General features: G+C 36.8%; 1 protein-coding gene across 6 annotated transcripts in view; it reads right to left on the bottom strand.

Annotated features, from left to right (window-relative positions):
* Positions 1-24,987, bottom strand: part of CCDC171 (coiled-coil domain containing 171) — a 345,827-nt gene that overhangs the window by 82,681 nt on the left and 238,159 nt on the right. For 5 of the 6 annotated variants that reach the window (XR_011254379.1, XM_069576620.1, XM_069576618.1 and 2 more), the window contains one exon: positions 16,698-16,829. The exons of the other annotated variant lie outside the window; for it this stretch is intronic. Coding sequence is in view for 4 of the 5 variants with exons in the window: in XM_069576620.1 (XP_069432721.1) it covers positions 16,698-16,829 (132 nt within the window). In the remaining variant the exon portion in view is untranslated. The remainder of the gene's footprint in view (positions 1-16,697; positions 16,830-24,987) is intronic. 6 annotated transcript variants of the gene reach the window in all.

Raw genomic sequence — 24,987 nt, 5'->3', positions numbered from 1 at the left:
TGGTTTCTCCAGTAGTCATGTATGGATGTGAGAGTTAGACCATAAAGAAGAATTGATGCTTTTGAACTATGGTGTTGGAGGAGAATCTTTGGAGTCTCTTGGACTGCAAGGAGATCAAACCAGTCAATTCTAAAGAAAATCAACTCTGAATATTCACTGGAAGGACTGATGCTGAAGCTGAAGCTCTAATATTTTGCCACCTGATGTGAAGAGCCAACTCACTGGAGAAGACCCTGATGCTGGGAAACAATGAAGGCAGGAGGAGAAGGGGGCAACAGAGGATGAGATGATTGGATGACATCACTAACTCCAGGAAATAGTGAAAGACAGGGAAGCTTGCTGGGCTGCATTCCATGGGGTTGGAAAGAGTTGGACACAACTTAGCAACTGAACAACAAAGAAATAACTGCAGGGTCATAGGAAACCGTGAAGAAATGTAACTTTACTACTTTAGCTCTCCATCAGAAAAAAAATACTATTATAGTTACTATTTCTTTGGAACCTACTATATCTTGACATCACTGTGAGTTTGACAATGGAGATGTACTAGCCTGCTTCAGATTCTATTGACATACAGATAAGACTTTGCACTGTATGAGTGTAAAAATGAATATTTTTATTGAATTCTGATGGTGTGAGCTGGAATTCAGGAAGTCTGGCTTTGACTAAACGTCAAAACCATAACATCTGGCACTGATATATGGAAATGTTTATATAAACTTTTGATAACTATGAGTATATTCTTCAGAGATCAGTTACTTCAACTAATCTCTATTTCTTATCAAGTAATAGACACACCTCTGCAGGATGATTTGGATTGCTCATACAAAAGAAGAGCATTTTCTTGTCACAGTAAATAAGGTATAAGAAAATCTGAGCATGGTCTGTTTTCTGCGGCAACATGCATCATCTCCAATCTTTACACAGTCCTTGCAAAATAGGAATTACTTAGTACAATATTATATCTAAAACTACTGATGTTCAGAGTCCACAACTAATTGTCTTCAGGGTACATTGCTAATAAATGGCACAACTGGAAATCAGGGGTCCATCTGATTCCAGACTCCTTGCTCTTTTATATGCAAACAGCTCTGCCTCTTGAGAACACCCTAATTCTGGGAAAGATAGAGGGTAGAAGGAAGGGGGTGACAGATGATGAGATAGTTGGATGGCATCATTGACCCAAGGGACATGAGTTTGAGCAAACTCCAGGAGATAGTAAAGGACAGGGAAGCCTGGCGTGCTGCAGTCCATACGGCCACAAAGAGTTAGACACGACTAGGCAACTGAACAACAATTGCCTCTTGAAAAGTCTACAACAGAGAAAAACCCAATTCATTAGTTAATATATTCAACAAATATTACTGAGTACCTGTTATGTTCCAGGTGTTGAAGATACTGTGCTAAACATCAAGCCCTGCCTGCATGGGTCTTACATTCCAGTAAGAGGAGAATAAGAGTTCATGTGCTGTGAAGGAAAATAAAGCAGAGTTATGGCTATTAAGTGTGATGGGAGAAGGGAAGCTATTTGAGTTAGTGACGAGAGAAGGCTTCCAAGAGGCAACATTTAAGTGAAGACATGAAGAAGTGAAGGACTGGGCATCAGGAACACCTGGTGAGAGCACATCAAGAAAAGTGAGGGACCAGCAAGTAGAGGCCTCAGAAATGGAACTGTACCTGCTGCATCCAAGTTAAACCAAAAGGCCAGTATGGCTATTACATATCTATTGCTATATTCTCAGTGAATGAGGTGGAGAGCTCTGGGAGAAGGAAGCTGGAGAGTCAAGACCAGATTGTGAAGAGCCCATGGCCAATACAAAGACAGCTGCAGTGTATTTGAAGGCCGAGGTAAAGCCATTTACCTGTATAGGAAGAGAGGAGGCAAGCTCTGATTCCCGTTTATTAAGCTGGGGCAATAACACACTTTAAGATTTCACAGTGACATTGAATGGGTGAAACACTATTAATAGAGTAGATAATCCCCTAAAAAGACAGAACTCTTCTTGTTCAAAAAGTGTTCTCAAGGAGGATATAAAACAAGATTAGCGATATATTCAGACCCTGTCCCAGACTCCATATTCCACAAAGGCTCCCAAGCGTATGTGCTAGCCCTTTGAGAGATCCCTGATTAGTGCTTGTTTTGTTCTTTCTCTATTAGGAACTAACATTTGGGATTCTTTTTTTAACTCCTTCTCCCGAAATGCGCATTCATCCTCTGTCATCTCAGTCATGCGCAGGGCTGGATGCTGAGCAGGAGCTCCATACTTACCATACTTACTTGTGAAGCCTGACTAAATTAACAACATGTAATATGGTAGGGTTCTTCATTTTAGAGCTAGTGAGACCTTCCATTTCAGTAATAATGTGGACAATACTGAGAGTGCCTATTTATCCAAATTCAAAAGCTATCTGGAGCTTAACAAAGGGCACTTTATATTCTAATAATTTCTCTCTGATTTATACCTTTTGGAGACCAAAGTGATAACCAGCACTCCCCATTTGTCTGTTCCATAATCAACCTACCAAGATCCAACTGCTTTAATCAAATTTGACAGTGTAACAAAAAAACACACCCTAATTTTGGTCTTTGTGGGTTCAGCATGCAAATTTTCTTAAAGGAGTAGTGTTAATACAAAAAAAAAGTTATAGACATAAATTACTTTCAGGGCTGAAAGCTAATTGTTCACAACCAAAGAAAAACTGTCCAATCCAGTTTCTCAAAATGGACAGCATTCAGAAAGTGCACTTGATCTAAACTACTGATAAAGAATAAATACAATATACACACATTGAACACATGTCTTTCCTCTTTTCACATAAAATTGTTAGCTTTATGAATCTCAGCAAAGGAAATCCATAGTGTCTTTCCATCAATTTTTACAAAGGTGCTAAAAAGCCATTTAGTTGGAATTATAAGAATTTGATGTACTTGTCTGTGGCTTAATTGAATCCAATATCAACAATTGGTAGGTAAAGTGTCTGCCTACAATGTAGGAGACCCAGGTTCAATCCCTGGGTCGGGAAGATCCCCTGGAGAAGGAAATGGCAACCCACTCCAATACTCTTGCCTGGAAAATCCCACTGATGGGAGGAGCCTGGTAGGCTACATACAGTCCATGGGGTCGCGAAGAGTCGGACACAACTGAGTGACTTCACTTTCTTTCACTTTCTACAGATCAGGCTATGGTACTTTATCTATGCCTCTCCTACAAAGACAAAGCATGAAAAGTGAGCAATCATTTTTCCATCTCATTTCAATCATAAATTTCATATTCCTGTTGGAAAGATATTTGAGTCACTTTTGTATCCCACAGCACAGTTCAATACCCTGTTCTTGGCAGGTATATGGTGCATCATTGATGTTGCTGCTAAATCACTTCAGTCGTGTCCGACTCTATGCGAACCCATAGACAGCAGCCTACCAGGCTCCCCTGTCCCTGGGATTCTCCAGGCAAGAACACTAGAGTGGGTTGCCATTTCCTTCTCCAATGCATGAAAGTGGAAAGTGAAAGTGAAGTCGCTCAGTCGTGTCCAACTCTTAGCAATCCCATGGACTGCAGCCCACCAGGCTCCTCCATCCGTGGGATTTTCCAGGCAAGAGTACTAGACTGGGTGCCATTGCCTTCTCCGATCATTGATGTTAGCCATACCCAAATCTATATGATTGAAAGAGCTGATCATTTTATTTTTTAAGCCAATTTACTGGATTGGATTTGTCTCTAAATACTCTCAAAAGTTATAAAGAATTCAGAAAACTCAATATCATGACAAATAATCCAATTAAAAATGGGCAAAGACTATGGAGAACAGTGTGGAGATTCCTTAAAAAATTGCAAATAGAACTACCTTATGACCCAGCAATCCCACTTCTGGGCATACACACCGAGGAAACCAGAATTGAAAGAGACACATGTACCCCAACGTTCATCGCAGCACTGTTTATAATAGCCAGGACATGGAAACAACCTAGATGTCCATCAGCAGATGAATGGATAAGAAAGCTGTGGTACATATACACAATGGAGTATTACTCAGCCGTTAAAAAGAATTCATTTGAATCAGTTCTGATGAGATGGATGAAACTGGAGCCGATTATACAGAGTGAAGTAAGCCAGAAAGAAAAACACCAATACAGTATACTAACACATATATATGGAATTTAGGAAGATGGCAATGACGACCCTGTATGCAAGACAGGGAAAGAGACACAGATGTGTATAACGGACTTTTGGACTCAGAGGGAGAGGGAGAGGGTGGGATGATTTGGGAGAATGACATTCTAACATGTATACTATCATGTGAATTGAATCGCCAGTCTATGTCTGATGCAGGATGCAGCATGCTTGGGGCTGGTGCATGGGGATGACCCAGAAAGATGTTTTGGGGTGGGAGGTGGGAGGGGGGTACATGTTTGGGAATGCATGTAAGAATTAAAGATTTTAAAATAAAAAAAAAAAATGGGCAAAGGCTCTGAAAAGACATTTTCCCAAAAACACATACAAATCGCCAACAGGCACGTGAAAAGGCACTCATCATCACTAATCATCAGGGAAATGGAAATGCAAATCAAAACCACAGAGAGATGTCACCTGGTATCTTAGAATGGTTATCATCAAATCAAACAGAAAAAAGATAGCAAATCCTGGTGAGGGTGTGGACAAAAGGAAACCCAAGTACACTGTCAGTGGTATTGTAAATTGAAACAGCAACTACAGGAAACAGTATAAAAGTTTCTCCTCACAAGAAATGTGATTCAGCAAGTCTACTTCTGGGACCATATCAGAAAGAAACAAAAATGCTATGTCAAAGAGATATCTGCATCCATATATTCATAGCAGCATTATTTACAATAGCCAAGGCATGAAACAACCAAACTGTTGACCAACAGATGAAAGGATAAAGTCTATATGTGTGTGTATATATATATATATATATTTTAGCCATTTAAAAAAAAGAAACTCCTGCCATTTGTGACAACATGGATGGACCTCGAGGGCATTATGCTAAGAGGAATAAGTCAGACAGAGAAATACAAATAAATACTGTTATGATCTCACTTAATTAAAGAATTTTTTTTTAAATAATAACTCAGGAGGGAAAAAAAAAAGGTCAGACTTATGGTTACCAGAGGTTGGAGGTGAGAGGAGGGGGAACTGACTGAAGTAGGGTGGTCAAAAGATACAAACTTCTAGTTCCAAGATAAGTAAGTACCAGGAATATAATGAAAAACATGATGACTATAGTTTACACTGCTGAGGGGTAGATTTGAAAGTTGTCAAGAGAGTAAATTCAAAGAGTTCTCATCACAAGGAGAAAAACATTTTTTTCTTTCTTTCTTATATATGGGAGGATGGATGCTCACTAAACTTATTATGGTAATCATTTCCCAATACTATATGTAAGTCAACTTATGCTATATACCTTAAACTTATACAGTGCTGTATGTCAGTTATATCCCAATTAAACTAAAATAAAAAATAAAGATAAAGCTATAACCAATGCAATAAATAAATACTCTCAGCTTATATTTTCATTTTCCTTCTAGAATAAATAGAAAACTTTGATGCAGAGGCTATCTTGGTTCCTAGCCTTCCCATGCATTACCAGCTATCAGAGATGTGAAAACTAGGCCTGTGGGCTCCCAGTGACCTTGCTCTTCGTACCTGGAACATCTCTGGACACTAGGGCAGCTACTTCTCCAGACCCCTCAGGAGTCTGCGTCACCTTACCCAGTGTGAACAAATCAGAAAGACATGCATGAAAAGAGGCAGTTTGTGTGACCAGGAATTTCATATCTAGTCTGCTTTTAGAATATAAAGAAAAGGGAGGGGCCCGAAAAGAATGTCTCAAGAGAGGCCTACTCACATGGAACAGAAATGTGCCTTTGATTTGCAAAAAAAACTAGTGCAAAATAAAGAATCCCTTCTTATTTGATGAAGAATCGTAACATTCCTCAATTCACACCCACTGTCTCAAGAGTAATAATCTTAACTGCTCTCTGTTGAGGGCTTAGTGTAAGTCCCTGTGCTGAATGTCTCAGAGAGTCTCCTTTTCAGAGACTTTTTCAGTGTTTCAGAGGCTGGGACTCCACGCTCCCAAGACAAGGGGGCCCAGGTTTGACCCCTGGTCAGGGAACCAGACCCCGCATGTCCCAACTAAGACCTGGCATAGCCAAATAGATAAATAAGTATTTTTTAAGACTTTTTTTTTTCTATTTTGTCCCATGACATAACTTAATAAATATACAAAGTTAAGCAGCATGTTTTAATTTAATCATGATTTCCTTCTCAGTTTTAGAAGGATTAAAGACATAGGGCTGCTGCTTCTAAATTTTCAATGTTGTGGGTAAATCATTCTACCAGATAATCATTCAATCAAAGATCCAAGGTTTGAGGACTTTTTAAAGCCTTGTTGGCAAACATGGATTGTCTCTTTTAAACACATCACAGATATCACTTAGGTTTGTGATATGTCACTTTGCTGAACTTCCTACCACCAGAACAGAACCGTGGTGCTTTCTTCACTTTGGTGCTATTTTCTATGCTGCCCTTTTGATCCTAAGGAAACTATACCAGCTCAGGTTCATTTTGATTAATATGCATCATAAAATATACTCCAAACAAAATAGTGCTCTGTAATATGGAAGCAATGTCACACACTCCACAGGGGAAATCTCCCTTAGGCTATGAGTGAAACAGCTCTCACTTGGAACAGATATTAAGATGCTAGCGTTCCATGTTTTTCTCAGTGAGTTACTTCTTAAGTTAGTCTTTCCCATGAAAGTTCCACATCTTTTTAATCAACACTATGAAACTTTGGCCATTGAAAGAAAAAGAAAAGCTACCAGCACTTTACTAGAAAGCTCTGAAATTGAAAAGCATTTAAAGCTTCAAAACGACCCTATGTTTCATTGGTTACCTAATACATAGCATTATACAACCTCAAATAAGCTATTTTTTAAACCATGATTCTGACAATTTCAAGTTTAACTGGGGAGAGGAAGATTTACTTCATATAAAAAGTTTTAGGGTCACTTTTAGTTCTCTTTTTTGATTCAGTCCTCTGTCTCTTTCTGTCCCTCTCCCTATCTGTCTCTATCAACATGCACACAAAACCCCCCCCAGATACACTCTTGAGAGTAATAATAGTCTGTTTAATGAAACTCAAGGCATCTGTGGAATTATTACAAGAAATTATTTTGTACCTAGTTTTAGACTGAATGATTTCCTGAATTTCCCTTAATCGGTAAGTTGCATATTCATTGCTGGATTTTCCTCTAACTGCTGTCACTTAACTTGTCACGCAGAATAGGGCAAATCAGGGTCAGTTTATATAAGCGGCATCAATCTGAAGAACTTCATCGGTCTTCATTTCAAGGCATTATGCAAAGAAAACTGACAGTAAGAGAGCCTTAACTGACAGCAAATGAAATCAATCAGCAAATCACTAAGCCATAATAAACTCACTCAATTTATAGATAACCCTTCCTTTCCCAGGTCTTCACCTAGACAGTCCATCAAACACTGTTTTTTGTTGTTTTTTTTTGTCCAAGTAGCTGCAATGAATAGCAATTCTGTTGTAGCATTTGAGAGTTCAAGTGTGCACAGGCTTCAGTCTCGCAATAATGAGCGTTAAAAGGTATTATCGAGTAGGGTTATACTCAAATAAGACTTCAAAAATGAAAAAAAAAAAGATACAGAGAGAGTCAAGTTTGGGATTTAGCTTTTGCCTCTTAATGTTAATGGCAAAGAAATGCTGTTCATATCATTCAGCAGCTTTTCTGCTTTGGGCTACCTGGAACTGAAAATTGCAACAACAAAAAAAAGCTCTTTACTTTCATATGTTTTGTGTTTTTGATTTTATCTGGTGTGTCTGAAACATTTCACATTCAGGCAAAATAATGTTAACATCTCAGAGTTGGAATCTGATGTTCAAAAAATAAATTAAATGGCATAAATAAAGGCAAGAAGATGAGTTAAAAGAATATTTTAAAATAACATGTGAAAACAGTAGTAATGCTTAAATTACTCTGTAGAATAATTACTCAGAAGTGTATGGTGGGCATTCACCAAAGTGTCAGCCCATGGCTTTATACTGACCTGTAAGGAAACACGAGAGTTGTCGAACATTTTATTCTTTCTATCGCATGTTTCTACTAACATGAAACCTGTATCAAACATGTCATCAGTCAAAAGTCTCCAAGAGTCAAAACACTAAAACATTCCCTTAATGTACTTAGGTTACTTTTCCTGAAACCCAGGCCTATTTGCAGTTCAGTCTAACATAGCTTATATTAATTTCACATTTTACAATATAAAAGCACCCTCACATGTACATTATCCCATCTGATCTCCCCACAACTCTGTAAGTGAAAGCAAGACAGGCTTCACCACCTCCATTTAAAGATGAGGAAATAGGGGGCTCGGGGCCATTGAGTGATCTGCCAAGACGGTTAAATTACAGAGCCAGGACTTCAATCCAGGCATTCTGACTTTCCACATAGACTTTCTCCAATACTACATTGCTTGCCTCTTTCCCCAGCACACAGCATTATTCTATCTCTTCCAAATTGCCATTCTGATCAGCATGATATTTCCAGCAAGCTCAATGACATATAGAAAATTGCACAGATTCACAGTTGCTAACCTCCTCATCATCTGATTTACTTGCTTGTCTTTTAGAAGGGCAAAAATCTCAATCTGAGATGGAAAATAAGTGAGTTTACACCTGATCAAGGAAAGTTTATAAGGCAAATATTTAAAGGAAAACAATTTAAAAACTACCTATTAGTGCTGTTTAATTTCCAAAGTACTTTCATCCATGTCATGGGATCCTCACAACTGCCCCAAGATGCAGTAGGGCAAGTATCATCATCTCCATGTTACAGGGGACAAGCTGATGTACCAGAAGAAGTAAGGGCTGGAAGCTCACAGACGGTGATATTAGCAGAGAGCTCCAGCAGCACTCTTAGTACCACAAGGATGATAACTCATGTTCATCCCTCACAAGAAAAGACAACGTGTTTTCCATGAGAAAAAAGACAATGATTAGATAAAATAATGAGGATTCCTGCTACCTGGGTAATTTATGTCTATGGGGAAAGGATTCCATCTGTTCTGGGGCTAATTCTATTATTTTTAGATAAAGTTGTATAACCTCTTCAACCTTTTGTGATAGTCACTTGGCTATGATTTTACTTTCTTCCAAATTATTCTCCCTAGTAAAAAAGGAAGAAATGATACCCCCAAAAAATAGGAAAAAAGACTTCATTTTAAATAATTCCTATCAGATTTTACTTAGCTCAGATTGCTGATACCAGGTCATATCCAGAGGGAATAATTCATGAATATTTTCAGCTGACTCAAGGAGTTAGTCACAAGATTCCTCAATATAACATTCTGTGTAGCAGAAGCTTTATACAGACATATTTCCTTGCCCTCATGTTATCCTGTGATTTTCCAAAGGCAAAGAGATTAAAGTCCCAACAGGAGGAAAGAAAACCCCTCATTTCAGATCACCACCAACCCAAAATAAAATCTATGATACAAGATGTAAAATATCCCATCAGCTACCTATTAAAAAAAAAAAACTTTTTAGTACTCCTAGTCTTAACAGATATTTATTTTTTAAAGAAATGTTAGTTATCATTTGATCCCCAAGATTATGTTTTAACTACAAAGAAAAATACTTTTTTAAAAACAGCAAGTCCTTTAAAATAAAATACAGGGACTAAGAAAACAATGGCAGCATATAACACCTGGCAAAATATCTGAACCAAAACCCATAATTTCACATTTTTACTCTCAAGATTCTGCCCTAAAATTCTCACTGATGTATCCCCTATCCCCTCCAGCACCACCACCAAAATAAAGAGGGGAAATAAAAGTGCACATCACAGAGGGTGAGGAAGGGAAGGAAGGAGGAAGGGAGTCAGGGAGGGTGAGGGTACTTAGGTGATGACACCTGATCTGTTCTAACAACAGATGACTGACGTGTGAGGCTGTTTCCAGCAGTCTTCCTGGTCAACAAAAACTAAAATGTACCGTAACCTTAGGAGAAGATACAGATTCAGGACAAGGCACAATTCACAGTGAGGATAAATCCACGTTTAAATGCTGTTATTTAATTATTTAACCACTGTTATACCTAGTCTTCCCTGTGGCTCAGTCAGTAAAGCATCTGCCTGCAACGTGGGAGACCCAGGCTCAATCCCTGGGTCGGAAAGATCCCCTGGAGAAGGAAATGGCAACCCACTCCAGTACTCTTCCCTGGAGAATTCCACGGACAGAAGAGCCTGGTGGGCTAGAGTCCATGGGGTCACAAAGAATCAGACACTACTGAGTGACTAACACTTTCATTTTCACTTTCACCCCACTTAGCAACAGACCCTAAAATCAGTCCTTCTGTACACGTTAGCATCTTCCTTCTCTTCATATTTTGCTTCATTTAGCATCCCTCACAGCTGCGGTACCAGCAAGTTTTGAAGAAACTTAATGTCTGCTTGTGCACTCTCAAATCTCAAGAATAGAATTCTAAAACTTGCACTAGCAAATAACAAAAATATTTTCTCTGACAACATTACGTCAGAAAGTGCCATTTATTCTTCCTGGTGTCAACATGAAAAATAAATTCACTGATTCTTATATTCATCTTTGAGTTAGGCCTCAAATCCAGGACGTTTAGATTCCTCATTGACACAGTTTATATTCTGTGGAATTGGAGATGACAGCTGTCAAGCTCTAAATGAGACCAAGGATGGCTTTTTCCCCATCAAAATACATTTGTTCTCAGATGAACTATATGATTTTTCCAGCTAATTGTTTTCCCCTAACAAACAGCTCCTCCCTCGGAAGAACTCGCCATCCTTTGAAGAAGATAGAGTTTCAACATTCTCTTTGATGATACAACCGAAATCTAAAATCATATTGTTTTTAAATTTAAAAGATATTTTAATTTTTAGAATTTAAAGAGAACCACACACTCACTGATAACAAGTTAAGATAATCCTCAAATCTTTTTGATACTTTGGTACAAAAAGGTCAGATTTCCAATAATGTCAAACATTCAAAGCACAGTCATGGACTCAAAAATAAGTGAAAAAGAATATCTGTGAGACAAACAGCTGTCACAAAATGTATTCTCTTTACTTCACCATGGAGACTCTTAGACTAAACCCTGACAACTCTCTGAGACAGTGCGACCCAGGGAGGACTGACATCTGAAAAGCCGGGAAGTCCTAAATTATATAAAGAAGGTAAAATTTTCTTTTAGAATCAGAAACTAAAGAACTATACTTAAAAAAGAAAAAAACTAAAGAACTAATAGAAGTCATTTAGTCTTTTAGGGACAATTGGGGAATTTTACATAGCATTATAGATATTTAGTGACATTTTCATTCAAAATGGCTGATTTTCATGTTTTAAAAAATAATCAGATATCTGAAAATTCATTTATGGAGATGGAATAAGTTGAAGAAAATATCTAAATAATACAAGCTTCCAAGAAAAATTCTCTAACATTTCTTTAATTTCTAGTTGTGCCCAAATGAACATGATTCTTGTACAATTAGAAGGTTTTTGCATCAAGCAGTATAATGGGGAACACATGTAAAAAATTATTAAGAGTGGCTGATTCTTGATATTTTTATTCCCTGACAGTTTAGTACTTAGGTACAGATATTTCTTTCTTTCTTCTCTACATTAAAAAAAAAATCCTTTCAAGATGCTCTTTTATGATTTAACTTTATAAATACAACAAAATAGCTGGAAGAAATTTCTATGCCTGGAAAGTAAGTTGAATGTAAAGAAACCACAGTATCCCAAAAGTTGTGGGTATAACACATAACAAACAACCATACCAAGGACGGACTTCATAATAACACAGTAGGTTATGGGTGATTAAAGGATTACTGGATTTATGGTGAAGACTCTGTTGTTTAAAATCTTCATAAATAAATGGTTTCACAATGAAGCCTTTCTAATGAAGTGTTTATAAACATATATTTATAAAATATACTATATTTCCAGAGGTATAGTTATTGTGCACTAAGCCTTACACACTTTTATGAGATGGTTCAGGGGACTTTTCCTTTTAAATGAAGTGGGTTTAGAAGTTTAAAAAAATGATCCCAAGTTTCTTAAAGGCATGCACAACTTAGGCACAGCAGCTTCCTGAGTCAACTTGTCTAGTGCCTGAAATCAAGTATTCGTGCACTGGAGCCTCCTCTGTGTGAGGCAGGGTTCTGAGCTCTGATGGTGTGACTGTGAACAAAATCAAGTTCTTGGCCTCATGAAGCTTTCACGTTGGTGGAAAGCTAATAAACAGTGAGTGCTTACCATGTTACTATTCTAAGCACTTCAACAGATTAACCCATTCAATCATTACACTGAGTTTGAAACTTCTATTATTTTCATTTTACAGATGAAGAGGCTGAAATACACAATTTAAGTAACATTTCCCATTAACCTCTTTTGGATTCTATTTTTGCCATGATCTTCTCACAAAAGAAACTATATTTTACAGGCAGACCCTACCCTTTATTTTTTTCCCTCTCAGCTATCTTAAAATACACACACACATATACACACAACACTATGCCACGGTGCACAGAAGGCAGAAAGGCATGATTAAAAGAATGAACAGGCCAGTGACCCTACTCACTGGATATGTGACCTTTAACAATTTTCATCTTAATAAATTTCAGTTTATTCTTTTGGAAAATGGATAAAAGCAGAGTACCTATTATTTACAGGATTGTTGCAAGGATTAAATGAGAAAGCAAATGTAGGGTGTTTATTCAGCACAGTAACTGGTATGGAATAAGCATGCAATAATATCAATAATATTAACATTGATATTGTTCTGTGTTGGTTATCGCTGAATGGGAATGGAGGCACAGACACTTACTGGATGTCTGCTAATATTTTCCAGATATGAAAAGCATCATACAATCGTTGAAAAAACAGAATTCAAAGTATAAGACAATGAGTAATAGGTATTATCTTAATAAATTAAGGGCAGAATATCTTTTCTTACAAAGTCCTCTGCATTCACACTGTACTGGGTTTTTCAGCTAAAGTTAACTTGTCTAATCTAGGTGTTTTATTTTTTGTTCAGTATCCTAGTAGACTAATATGCTGCTATTAAGGAGATAAAAGCCAAGGAATAACAGTTCTAAACTTGCCATAGGATCTTAGACAGGGGTTCATTGGCAACTTGGCCTCACTGGAACATCAAGTAACAAGGAAAAGTAAATAGAGAGCTAAAGTTGATCTTGACCAAAACTAAAAGCTTTGAAGAAACAAGAAAGAATGAAAGAACCAAATGGAAAGATACAAAGAAAAGATCCTAAGTGGTGCTGGAGAAGACTCTTGAGAGTCCCTTGGACATCAAGGAGATCAAACCAGTCAATCCTAAAGGATATCAACCCTGAATATTCATTGGAAGGACTGATGCTGACGTTCCAATACTTTGGCCACCTGATGCAAAGAGCCAACTCACTGGAAAAGACCTGATGCTAGGAAAGATTGAGGGCAGGAGGAGAAGGAGTTAACAGGATGAAATCATTGGGTGGCCTCACCAACTCAATGGACATGAGTTTGAACAAATTCCAGGAGATAGTGAAGGACAGGGAAGCCTGGCATGCTGCAGTCCATGGGGATGTAAAGAATCAGACACGATTTAGCAACTGAACAACAACAACCATTTCTTGAAAAAAACAAAACACACACCAAACAAAAAAAAAACCCACACCCCCCAAAAGTAATAAAATCAAGCTATACTACTATTGCTGATGTCATCTTTACAAGGTGCCTCATACTGCAGTATGTAGGTGTGCAATAACAAGAGCCACCCTGCTTGTCAGCTGCCTTTGCGCTGGGCACTGTGCTCCCCACTTCACATGCACTGCCTCATCCAAACTCAGTACAAGCCTGAGAAACTGTTAGCATTTACACTTTGTTGCAGATAAGGACACTGAGGCTAAAAGCTAGCACATCTCAGAGACCAGCCAAACTGAATTATTTCCTGTAGGAGTATATCAGTTACACACTTTTCTGGGTTCAGAGAGATAAGGTAATCCATTCATCCCCTCAGCCTTCAGTTGTGCTCACTGGTCTTCCCTCCATCCAGGATTATACCTATAAGAAAGGTATAATCTTCCCCTTTGGAAACAACAGACAGTGGCTGTCTAGGAAAACATCATCTCCTACTGCTCTAAATGATGGTTAAATATGTTGGCCAAATAATTCAGACACTACCACATCCTGCATAGTGGGCCTCTCCTTGTCATAATCAAAGGTGAGGCACACTTTGAACAGTCCACCTCACCAGTACAGATTACAAAGTTAAACAAATAGTGAATTCCTAAATATGTTGCATACTTAGCATAAGTCTATACATATACATACATACATATATATATACACACATACATACATATACTGCAAAGGTGAAAAGTTGAGTTCCATAATATTAGCCTATCAAATGGAAGCAAAATTTTTTATCTGTAAATGTGTCTATAATACACCATAAACTATGACCTACCTCATACACAGATGCATAATGTATACTTTATAAGTGGAAGAAAAACTCCACCACAGATTTCAAAGGCTTTATGCCTACCATTTAACACACATGTCTTGATTTTTACTGTCAGATTTTACCAGTTCAGGCTTTTCAGTCAAATATACCTAAACTTAAACCCAAACTCTAGGCCCTGCCATTTACTTGCTGTTGATCTGAGGAGAGTTACCTGCTATATTTGTTGTTTGTCAATTGTAAAACGAAAATAATGCTGTCTGCTTGACAGGCCCATTGTAAGAATTAATTGAGATCACTTATTTATAGAGCTAAGCATGATACTAGCTACATAGTAAGTGCTCACTAAAATGGCAGTTATAATTAGTATAATTAAGGTCTTCAACTATTACAGTGCCGTTCTCCTCAAAGTACTCCATATCACTAACTGCATGCCTGCACACATGGACATGCACGCCTGTGTGCCTGAAAAACTATTATGGCCCAAATCATGTGCTCTTCTCTGCATACTAAACCAAAACATATATTACTATACTATAACGCATATTACAGCACACCAATATAAAAATTACTCAAGTGTTTAGGTATACGGCAACCCACAGAACTATTTTTATTAGAACTTGGGAAAGATAGTAGTTTAAAATACAAGCTTATACGTTTCCTTCTTGCTATTCACAGATGTCAGGACTCTATAAAGTTCATGTTTTGCCTTAAAAAATGGCATTCCTAGGAATCAGTCTCTTTCCAAATCATCAAAATCTAGAGTTTGGGAGAAGTATTTATTTGTGAATTATGACAAGTACTAAGCCCTGGGAGATTCCAAACTAAGATAACCAAATAAAGGATTATTTTACAACCACTAGAAAAATATCAAATCATACTGTACTCACATATAATCAAATTTTAAATGTACATCTTAATCTTGAACTAAATAATAGCACAGTATGCTAGTCTATAACTAAAAATAAGTGTCTTATGCTTTGCTGTATAATTACATATATTTTACTATAATATGTGGACATTCTAATGAAAGAAGCAAGTATTTTTTCTTTGTTGAGTATTAATTTGAGTACTAATAACAAACTTAATTAAGGTATGGAGCATTTAGTTAGAAAAAAATTAACATAGCCCCACTTGTACTGACATTAATTTTGTGCAAAGTTAAAATTTCACAGGGTCATAAACTTGAAGAATGAAAAAGTTCATCTTAAACCTCAAAATGTGAAGCACAGACAGAGTTTTAAAAGATATTTCTCTTAAATACACTGAAAACTTTAGGGTTTTATTGAACAAGGACAACCTCTTTTGGAATTATCGGGCTCCCTACAGTTTATGTAACTTTGATAGATTTTTGTAATAAAGAAATTGGACATTAAAGAGAAAATAAAAAAAATAAAGAGAGAATAAAATACATACTAAATTTTGTTTTGTCTGATTCAAAAATATTTTTAAGCATAAGGAAAAAAAAAAATCACAATAACCTAACAGTAATCTAGAACAGAAGGCTAGCTGCAGCTTCTGAAAATAAATATGTTTTTGAAAATAAATATTTTTATTAAGTTTAAAGTTATTTATGATTTTGTGCTTTGAGTTTTATAAATGAAATAACTCCTTTGGCACATATTAATTACAATGTTTATTAAAACTAATCATTAAAGTATAAAATACTCTTCATGCAAAGAAGAGCTAGGTTCTAGATTTGTTGAAATTACCACCTAAGAATATTGGATATATTTTGCAATTAACATTGAAAAATGTCAAATATCTCTCCTGATAATTTTATCTAAAGTGATTTATTTTAAAAGAGTTAGAGCTACAAATTCAGATAAGCTTGAAGAGATAACAGCTTAGTGTCTTATTTTCATCTGCTGCCCAGAAAGAATGTTCTTTTAATACTGTACTGAGCTATGAAACATATATTTTTTCCTTGGTAAAAAATACTTTTCTGGATTATTTAAGGGGCTAGTTCTAGGCTCTAAAGAAAAAAATACAATTACTTGTGAAACATAGTGTTACATGACAGAAGAAAAATGAGGACAAATTATTTGCATCTCCTTTAAGTTAGTCACAAGACTTTGAGGCTTCTTCCATTCTCCCCAGTAAGTGCAATTTATTTTTCTACATGTGTCAGTAGCAAACAATGTTATTTAGACTCTAACCTGGCACGCTACAACCTCTGGCCCGCCCTTGAGCCCCTCCATTGCAAAGGTCTCCAGGTGCAGTCTGGGTAGCTGCAGGGTGAAGTCATTCCTACTTGCCGCAGTCCGTGACAGCGAGATCTGATCTCTGACCTAAAGGGAAAAAAATAGCATCAATGGTAATTCCCCTTCAGACACATTAACTGGGATGAACTGGGTCCCCTTGAGCCCACTGAGTGGACTTGCATTGATCGCTAGACCTGAAATCCATGAATAAATTTAGGACTAATTGATTTTTCGTTGCAAATAAATCTCTAATTCAGAGTGCTGGGGGAGAATGTTAAGAAGAAAAAGCATCCTCCTGCTTGAAATGAGCAGAGGGAAGAAGAGTCGCTGGAGCTCTTCTGATCAAGAGGTTTCGAATTATTTTTTCACTGTTCCACCCTCAAAAGAAAAAGGAAACAAGGAAAAACAAGCCCACACGAATCAAAAATAAATAGCAATCTCTTACTTATTCACACTCTCTTAATAACATATGTAATTTAACCAGTATTAATGGGTATATATTAAACGAGATAGTTATTAGGCACTAGTCTTCGACAAGACAAGTTCAGTATGTACTCTAGGATAAAAACAAATATGTTCAACACAAGGAGACTTAAAAATACACTAGCAAGAGGTTTGTTTGCCCTCTTTACTCTTATTAAATGTGAATCTTAATGATTAAATACATATAAACCAACTTGGTCATATGACTTCTAAATAAGATAATGGATAAAATCAGTAGTGTTTGTACTATACTTGAAGTGTTCAGAAAGGTAACAATACAAACACATCACAGATCTGATATGGGAAAAATACCAATTCGCAAGCTAGTCTCTGCATCACATGCAGTTGATATTACACTGCCACCTTCTGGACAAATGAGAAATACTCACTATATAATATGAATAAAAGAAAATGTTTAGAAACAAGTATTTTCATTTTTAATTTCCAAATTTCGTAAAAGCCTCAAAAATTCCACAGTTTAATTTTAAGATCAGTAGGCTCTCATCTTTAATCACATAGTTTAATGATAAGAGTTTTCATATGTAAGCATATTTCCTAACTTTTCTTATGCCTGAACAGGTTTTAAAATTTTATCTCTTTGACATTGTGTCTTTGATAAATAGTATACAACTAGCTTAAAGTCACAGGACAAAATGAGTTTTTACGAGGTAGTAAAGGTCAAGAATGGGGAGAATCATCATTGTTGAAATACCTGTATTTATATCTCTAGTTTTATCTTAGCAACTTCGTATATAACTTGGTAATAATAAATGATAGGACCCCTCACCTTCATTTTTCTATTCCACTTGGGTAGCTTGTAAAACTGTTTGAATTATTTCTTACTTTATGAATGAACTATCATACAACATAAGGTCTCCTTAAATCAGCAAACATACACAAACACATGACGACATCTTTCATAGTTTGTGCTAATCCAGGCTATAAACATCCTTATCGTCTTAAGTTGAGCTGAAGAATTTCTGCCAATAACTGCATGTCAAAGTATATGCTGTAAAACATACACTATAATGCAATTTGTATAATATTGTGAGTACAATATTCATACCAGAGCCCCAATACAGAATGCATATTTATCTGTAACAAACACTTTCTAGTCTTCAGTTAGGATGAAAATGCTTTTAACTCACTTAACAAAATAAATCACATTTTACAAATGCCTTTGCTTTAGGTTTTATATTCTATATGCATGGACACCTTCTCTTGCTCTTTTTTTTTTTTTTGTCACCAATCTGCACTCAGATAAAAGAAAACATTAATGTGGATTAAGGTACTGAGAATTTATCAACATCAAACCACTAGTGTTTTGCCTTCTACCCTTCTGAACAACAGTCAATAGATCTAAATATTTTACTGCACCCTGGCCAATTCATTGTTTGATGTTTAAAAACTCACCCAGAATCAAAGAAAATTTATTAAATTTGAGCCCCCAAATGAGATACTATTAGCTTTGAAAGTCAAGTTTAACTGCGATATTGATGATTCTCTTTTTTCTGTGACAAAATTCACTAGGGAAATCCTGGATGTCAAAGTACAAAAGCAGATTGCTAATATGGGCAAAGGGTGGGAGGGCAGGGGGCGGGGGGGCGGCTATGAGCAACCTAGGTACAATCCACAACACACTCCAGGCACTGGAGGTCCTTTAACCCGATTAATATCAGGCATCATATTTCATCTGTGAAGCTTGACATACAGGAACAGTAAGCCACATTGTATATCCTCTAAATAAACTTTCTGAACAACATTAAGCAGGGGCATCTGGCATTTAAAACTGTGATTTATTGTCAAATTAACATTTTCACTACAACATTATTTAATTTGCCAAACGAAGTAACTCTTCGTATTTGTATGCGATAGGGAAAAAAATCAAAATGCAGTTGTTTTGCTAAACTTAACGATGGGCATCACAATTACAACATTATTTGAATAGCATGCATGTGTTAATACTCTCATTTAATTATAAATTATCTGTTGAACGTTGGCAGTGCCACAAAGAGACAGTGCCCATGATATATAACAGAAATAAACTCACAAATATTTCTACTAAAATATGCGAGGTTTTTTTCCCACTTTTATATTAAATCAAAACTTTGAAAATAGGCACACTAAAATGTTCACCAAGTATTTCAAGAAAAAGTTTTTTTTAAGTCTTGATAAAGGATTGACCAGGAATTCTTTTATTTTAATAGATAAAGGGAGTGAATGCATCATGTTGAAAGAATATAAAACAGTGACACTAGGGCTAGTGAAAAGCTAACAGTGCAGCAAAGAGCAGGAGAGAAAGACTGCAATGAACAGCAAAACTAAAGGAGAGAGGGGAATGGCTCAGAAAGAATGCAAAAGGCAAGTCTGAATAAGGATAAACAAGGAACAGTTCAGCACAGAACAGTAAGGAAAAAGACTTTCACCTTACCGCACTAAATTTGTTCACGAGAAAAACAGAATATGCAGGCTGAGAACAAAGTGACTACGAGCAGAAAAGACAGAGGCAGGGTTTCTTTAGGAAATACTGCCCGCTGGATACAAAATGGTCCCTTCAAAAATGAGAATTTAAAGTAAATTTCTTTACTGTCAAAAAAAATTTTTGAAGTAACAATATTAAAACAATAAAACTGTTTCTCATCCTACTAGGAAAATTAGGTTCACCTTTTAAAATAAAGATTTTAGTGTGAATTAGGATTAAAACAACCATCACCTGTCCATGGATTAAATTATAATTTCAAATTTAAAATTAATTGGAAATCATAATTTCAAAAGCCAGCCTTTAATTCTGCTACAGTATATCATTATTCATCCTATAATTAGATTCTATATTCTTTTTACTCTGGTTTATTTCTAGATATGAATAACATATATATAATATTTTTCTACTTTAAAATGACTAACACTTCATTTTAACATAAGTTTTTCGAAGAACTTCACAGTATAAATCTCAATTGCAAAATTGTATACATTTTTCTAACTTCCTATAAAAACTGTATAATTTTATAATATTTTCACAAAGACTAAAGGAAACCATACCCATATTACTCCATACTAAAATTTTGATTTTTAGAAAATGTAGTTTACTTTCTCCCTTTCTTGTTACCTACTTTCAGAAAGCAGATATTTCTCATAGATGTGCCATAAGAAACAAGAGAAACAGAGGCAAATAACACAAAATAAATGAAACTTAACAAGTTCAAAACACCGTTAAGAAATATTTATTTTATTGCAACAATTTAGTTCCAGATTTAAGTAATTCTTAAGCTCTATCCTATACTGTTTCTATTCCTCTGATTAACCTTTTCTCTCAAGCCAATCTTTCCTAATTTTCTGTACTCCTGCTAACACTCAAAAAACTATTTCTGCTAGATACATCCACTATAAAATTAAACTAGTCATTTTTAGAAAAACATTCAATTCCTAAAATAAGAACCTGCATCTTTTATCACACACAACTATAAAGACTTTGGCACCCAATGTTCCAGCTATTTTTTAAAATTCATGAAATATGATACTAGTTGTGTTTTTACCAATAGAATACCCAGGAAAAAGCAGTAAGGGTTGTTGATGAAAAACTCAGATACACTTTAGAACACATGTAAGAAGATGTATACAATGTCTGAATCTTGAATGCCTGGGAAAAGTAAATGATAATCAGGCCTGCCTGAAATTTCATTTGTTCCAATCCATTAAGGCCTCCGATACTTCAAAATAAACCTTACCAGGGAGATTCCCGTCATATACAGATCTCAACAATATTTCCCGCAACTCCCACCCTTATCATCCTGTGGAAGTTTACTATGCCTCTATTCCCCACCTTCCTTTTTCCTACCTCCTCTCCTGTACTTCCTTTCACTTCCATTGATTCCTCATCACTTTCCCTTCTCTCTTTATCCTATTTTTCACCATATACACCAGAGCAGCCTCTGTATTCTTTTTCATCTTATGCCCTAGAGAGCAGAGTGCAGTTGGCATACTACAGCTCAAGGACCGAATCCAGACCACCGCCTGTTACTGTAAATAAAGTTTTATTGGAACACAGCCACACCCACTCACTTAGCTATTGTCTTTGGGGGCTTTCCAGCTAAGAGGACAGAGTTGAATAGTTGAGACAGAAACCATATGGTCCACAAAGCCTAAAATATTTACTATCTGGCCCTCTACAGAAAATGTTGGCCATTCCCCTGCCTCAGAGACATAGCAAGAAAGACTACATTTTTCACCATCTATAAAAATTTTTTTAGTGACCACATCTCACCAGAGAATGTATGAACAATTTCTAGTGAGTAAACCTTATACCACTAACATATAGGACGCAATCTCATAGATACTTTCTGGCTTCTTTTTTCAAGTTTTACATAGTCTGATAGATAACTTGACTGGGTCTAACTTTCCTGGCACAAGTGATCACCACTCTAATAACTAAACTACAGAAAATTTGGTTAAACAAGTAGCACAGGCGTCAGTTCAGTTCAGTTCAGTCTCTTAGTCGTGTCCGACTCTTTGCAACCCCATGAATTGCAGCACGCCAGGCCTCCCTGTCCATCACCAACTCCCGGAGTTCACTCACACTCATGTCCATCGAGTTGGTGATGCCATCCAGCCATCTCATCCTCTGTCATCCCCTTTTGCTCCTGCCCCCAATCCCTCCCAGCATCAGAATTTTTTCCAATGAGTCAACTCTTTGCATGAGGTGGCCAAAGTATTGGAGTTTCAGCTTCAGCATCAGTCCTTCCAAAGAACACCCAGGACTGATCTCCTTTAGAATGGACTGGTTGGCTCTCCTTGCAGTCCAAGGGACTCTCAAGAGTCTTCTCCAACACCACAGTTCAAAAGCATCAATTCTTCGGCACTCAGCTTTCTTCACAATCCAACTCTCACATCCATACATGACCACTGGAAAAACCACAGCCTTGACTAGACGGACCTTTGTTGGCAAAGTAATGTCTCTGCTTTTGAATATGCTACCTAGGTTGGTCATGACTTTCCTTCCAAGTGTCTTTTCATTTCATGGAGATCTTTTGTAAAGAGAGAGAGAAGGGAATTCACCAGTATGGACCATATGCTCTGCAATAACACTAGCAACAGAAAGACCCTATACACATGGAGGTTCTCAGTGAGCATGTGATCAAATATGAACGTCATTCCAAACTCACAAATTCTACGAGGTAGTAGGGAAGCAAGGATAACCAAAAAACATGATATGTGTCCAGTGACAGAAGCAGGGATTAAAGCACATCATCACAGCAGAAATGGCATTCATAAGTTAGACAGTGATAACTAAATGGATATTTCCCTCTTTTGCCTTTTCTTTAGTTAGTTCATGAAATGGATAGAGTGTAGTACTGTTCTTATTAGTAACAATACTGCTAGCACTTCCAAAAGTACTTCATACTTTTCAAAGTACTTCATACTTTTCAAAGTACTCTCCACACTATCACACTTCATTCTGCCATCCACCTTGTGAAAGAGCTACTGCCATCCCTAATATGAGGAAATTGTGTCCAGTGCTCCTAGCAACACATAACAGTGCCTCTGAGTATCTACAATGACAGTTAACAGATGAGCAAATTGCTCAAGATCCTGTTACTCCTTCCATTTCCCTACCTAAAAGTCAACACCATTTTATTTTTCCTTCTCTTTGTCCCTTGTCTGGCAGGCTTAGCAAAAATGTGTGTCATAAAAGTAGTTTTGTGGTCAGCAATGAAGATTGTTATTGAAACAACCTGATTTTCCTCAGTAGTTTCATTGGACCTATGCGCATTTTTCATTCATTCATGTATTTTCTCCCTGACCCTTCAACACACACACAATTACCATACTGAGAGACAGGTACCTGTGAGCAATCTTCCTTATACAATGGCCGTAATCTCACTTGGAAGATCCCCAGACTACAGGGTCCCAAGGTATGTGCAGCAGCTCCTGCTGTGCTCCTTTCCCACGGGATGGAGACCCTGGCCTAAGCAGCAGAAGCAGGCACTCTGTTGGCACTGCAGCAAGCGCAGAAACCCCTCCTTTGAAAAGAAGAAAGTGAGAAACCAGCCTGCTTTTGCTGCAGGTTATTTAACCTAACCTCCAACTCCAGAGCAGAGCCAGAACTCTCTCTGCTGTCACCAGAAAAAAAAAAGCCAAAATCTACCACGACCACAACCACCCCACACATTATTGTTCCATCCCAATTATGGAACTAGAAAACTGATCTCTTGAATCAAATTATCAAGCTGGGCTACATCCCAATTAAGGATCTGAAAAACTGAACCCTCAAATCAAATTATCAACCTGGAAAATAGGATGATATAATCACAGACATCGTATAAAGGCACTAGGCAGGATGATAAATCTGAGGCGTAGGTTATATACCACAGACTGCTCCTTGCAGATAGATTACTGTGACCTTGATCTATTTAAACAAACAGAAAACGCATACTTGAGTACAGAAAGATGTATTTATGAATTGTTGAGTTCTCCACACAGAGATATTTTCTTCCCTAGGGCAAACTATTCCAAAGGGTAAAGACAGATACACACTAAATTAGTTATTTAGATGTGCTTAAGCTAAAAGCTGGTAAGCACATGGACACGACATTCCGTGGTCTCTTATCTTTAGTTTGTCAAGGTTTTTAAATCCCTCTTGAGCTGAAGTACCATTTTTAGCTTGGCTAGGTCAGAATGACACTGAACAACATGAATGATGACACACAAGACAGCTATATGGACAGAGCTGCCATCAGCAAGCCAGCTGTGCTAACACCTGTATGTCTTGCACAGCTGATCTTCAGAATCAGGATCAAGAAACCGAAAATGGAAACAGGTTCAAAGATCATAAGTATCATAAGTAACATTTAGAGAGTCATTAATAAGTCACTTAAAACTGGGTTATTAGAGGCATATGATCATGTTTCAACTTTAAAATAACTGTCAGCTTTATTAATTAAAAATTACTCTGTGGTCTTTGTATTCCACATAAATGATCTAAAAATTAAAAAGCAAAGTTAACTATGTATTACCAAATATTCTCATTCACATTTTTAAGGTAAGAATCACATGTAAAGATGTGGCCACTCAGAATCCTCACCTGTTACATTCTCTTTGACTCAATTCTACTCTAAAATTTTTCCTAACAATAGAAGTTATCATCTTTCCATTTCATAGGAATCAAATTAGTTGCTACCTATAAAATTTGTTGCCAGTGTATCTCTCTTTCCTAGAGACATTTTTATCATTGAATCTAGGCTTTCTCCTCTAGATCTTGATTACGCAAAGTAAATACACATGCTGTTTTCAGCAATCAAAAAATGAAGACACGGGACTTCCCTGGTGATCCAAAAATTAAGACTCTATGCTCCCAATGCAGGGAACCCAGGTTCCATCCTTGGTCAGGGAACTAGATTCCTTGTGCCACAACTGAGATCCAGCACAGTCAAACTAAATAAAGTAAAATTTAAAAATAATTAATAAACAAAAAATGAAGACAACATCAGCAAGACTTCCACTGGAATCTGGACGTAGTTTTAGTTGTGTTTAGAGACTGGGCAATGGTAAAAAAGTTTGACTCATGCAACAAACCTTCATCAAGTGCCTACTGGATATCAAGCACTATGACAGATGCTGAGCATATAAAAATTAAGGAGACAGAACTCCATTCCTCAAAGACTTCAAATTCCAGTGGCATAATTAATCTCTCAAAATGTATGTCCTAGCCTTCCCATTTATCCATAATGTCTTGTTTCTCCTGTCAATTGCTATACCACCTTCTTTA

This window comes from Ovis canadensis, chromosome 2 (genome assembly GCF_042477335.2).
Source record: "Ovis canadensis isolate MfBH-ARS-UI-01 breed Bighorn chromosome 2, ARS-UI_OviCan_v2, whole genome shotgun sequence".
Taxonomy (NCBI): domain Eukaryota; kingdom Metazoa; phylum Chordata; class Mammalia; order Artiodactyla; family Bovidae; genus Ovis; species Ovis canadensis.
The sequence above is the reverse complement of the archived record's forward strand: the minus strand, read 5'-3'. Positions and strand labels throughout refer to the sequence as shown.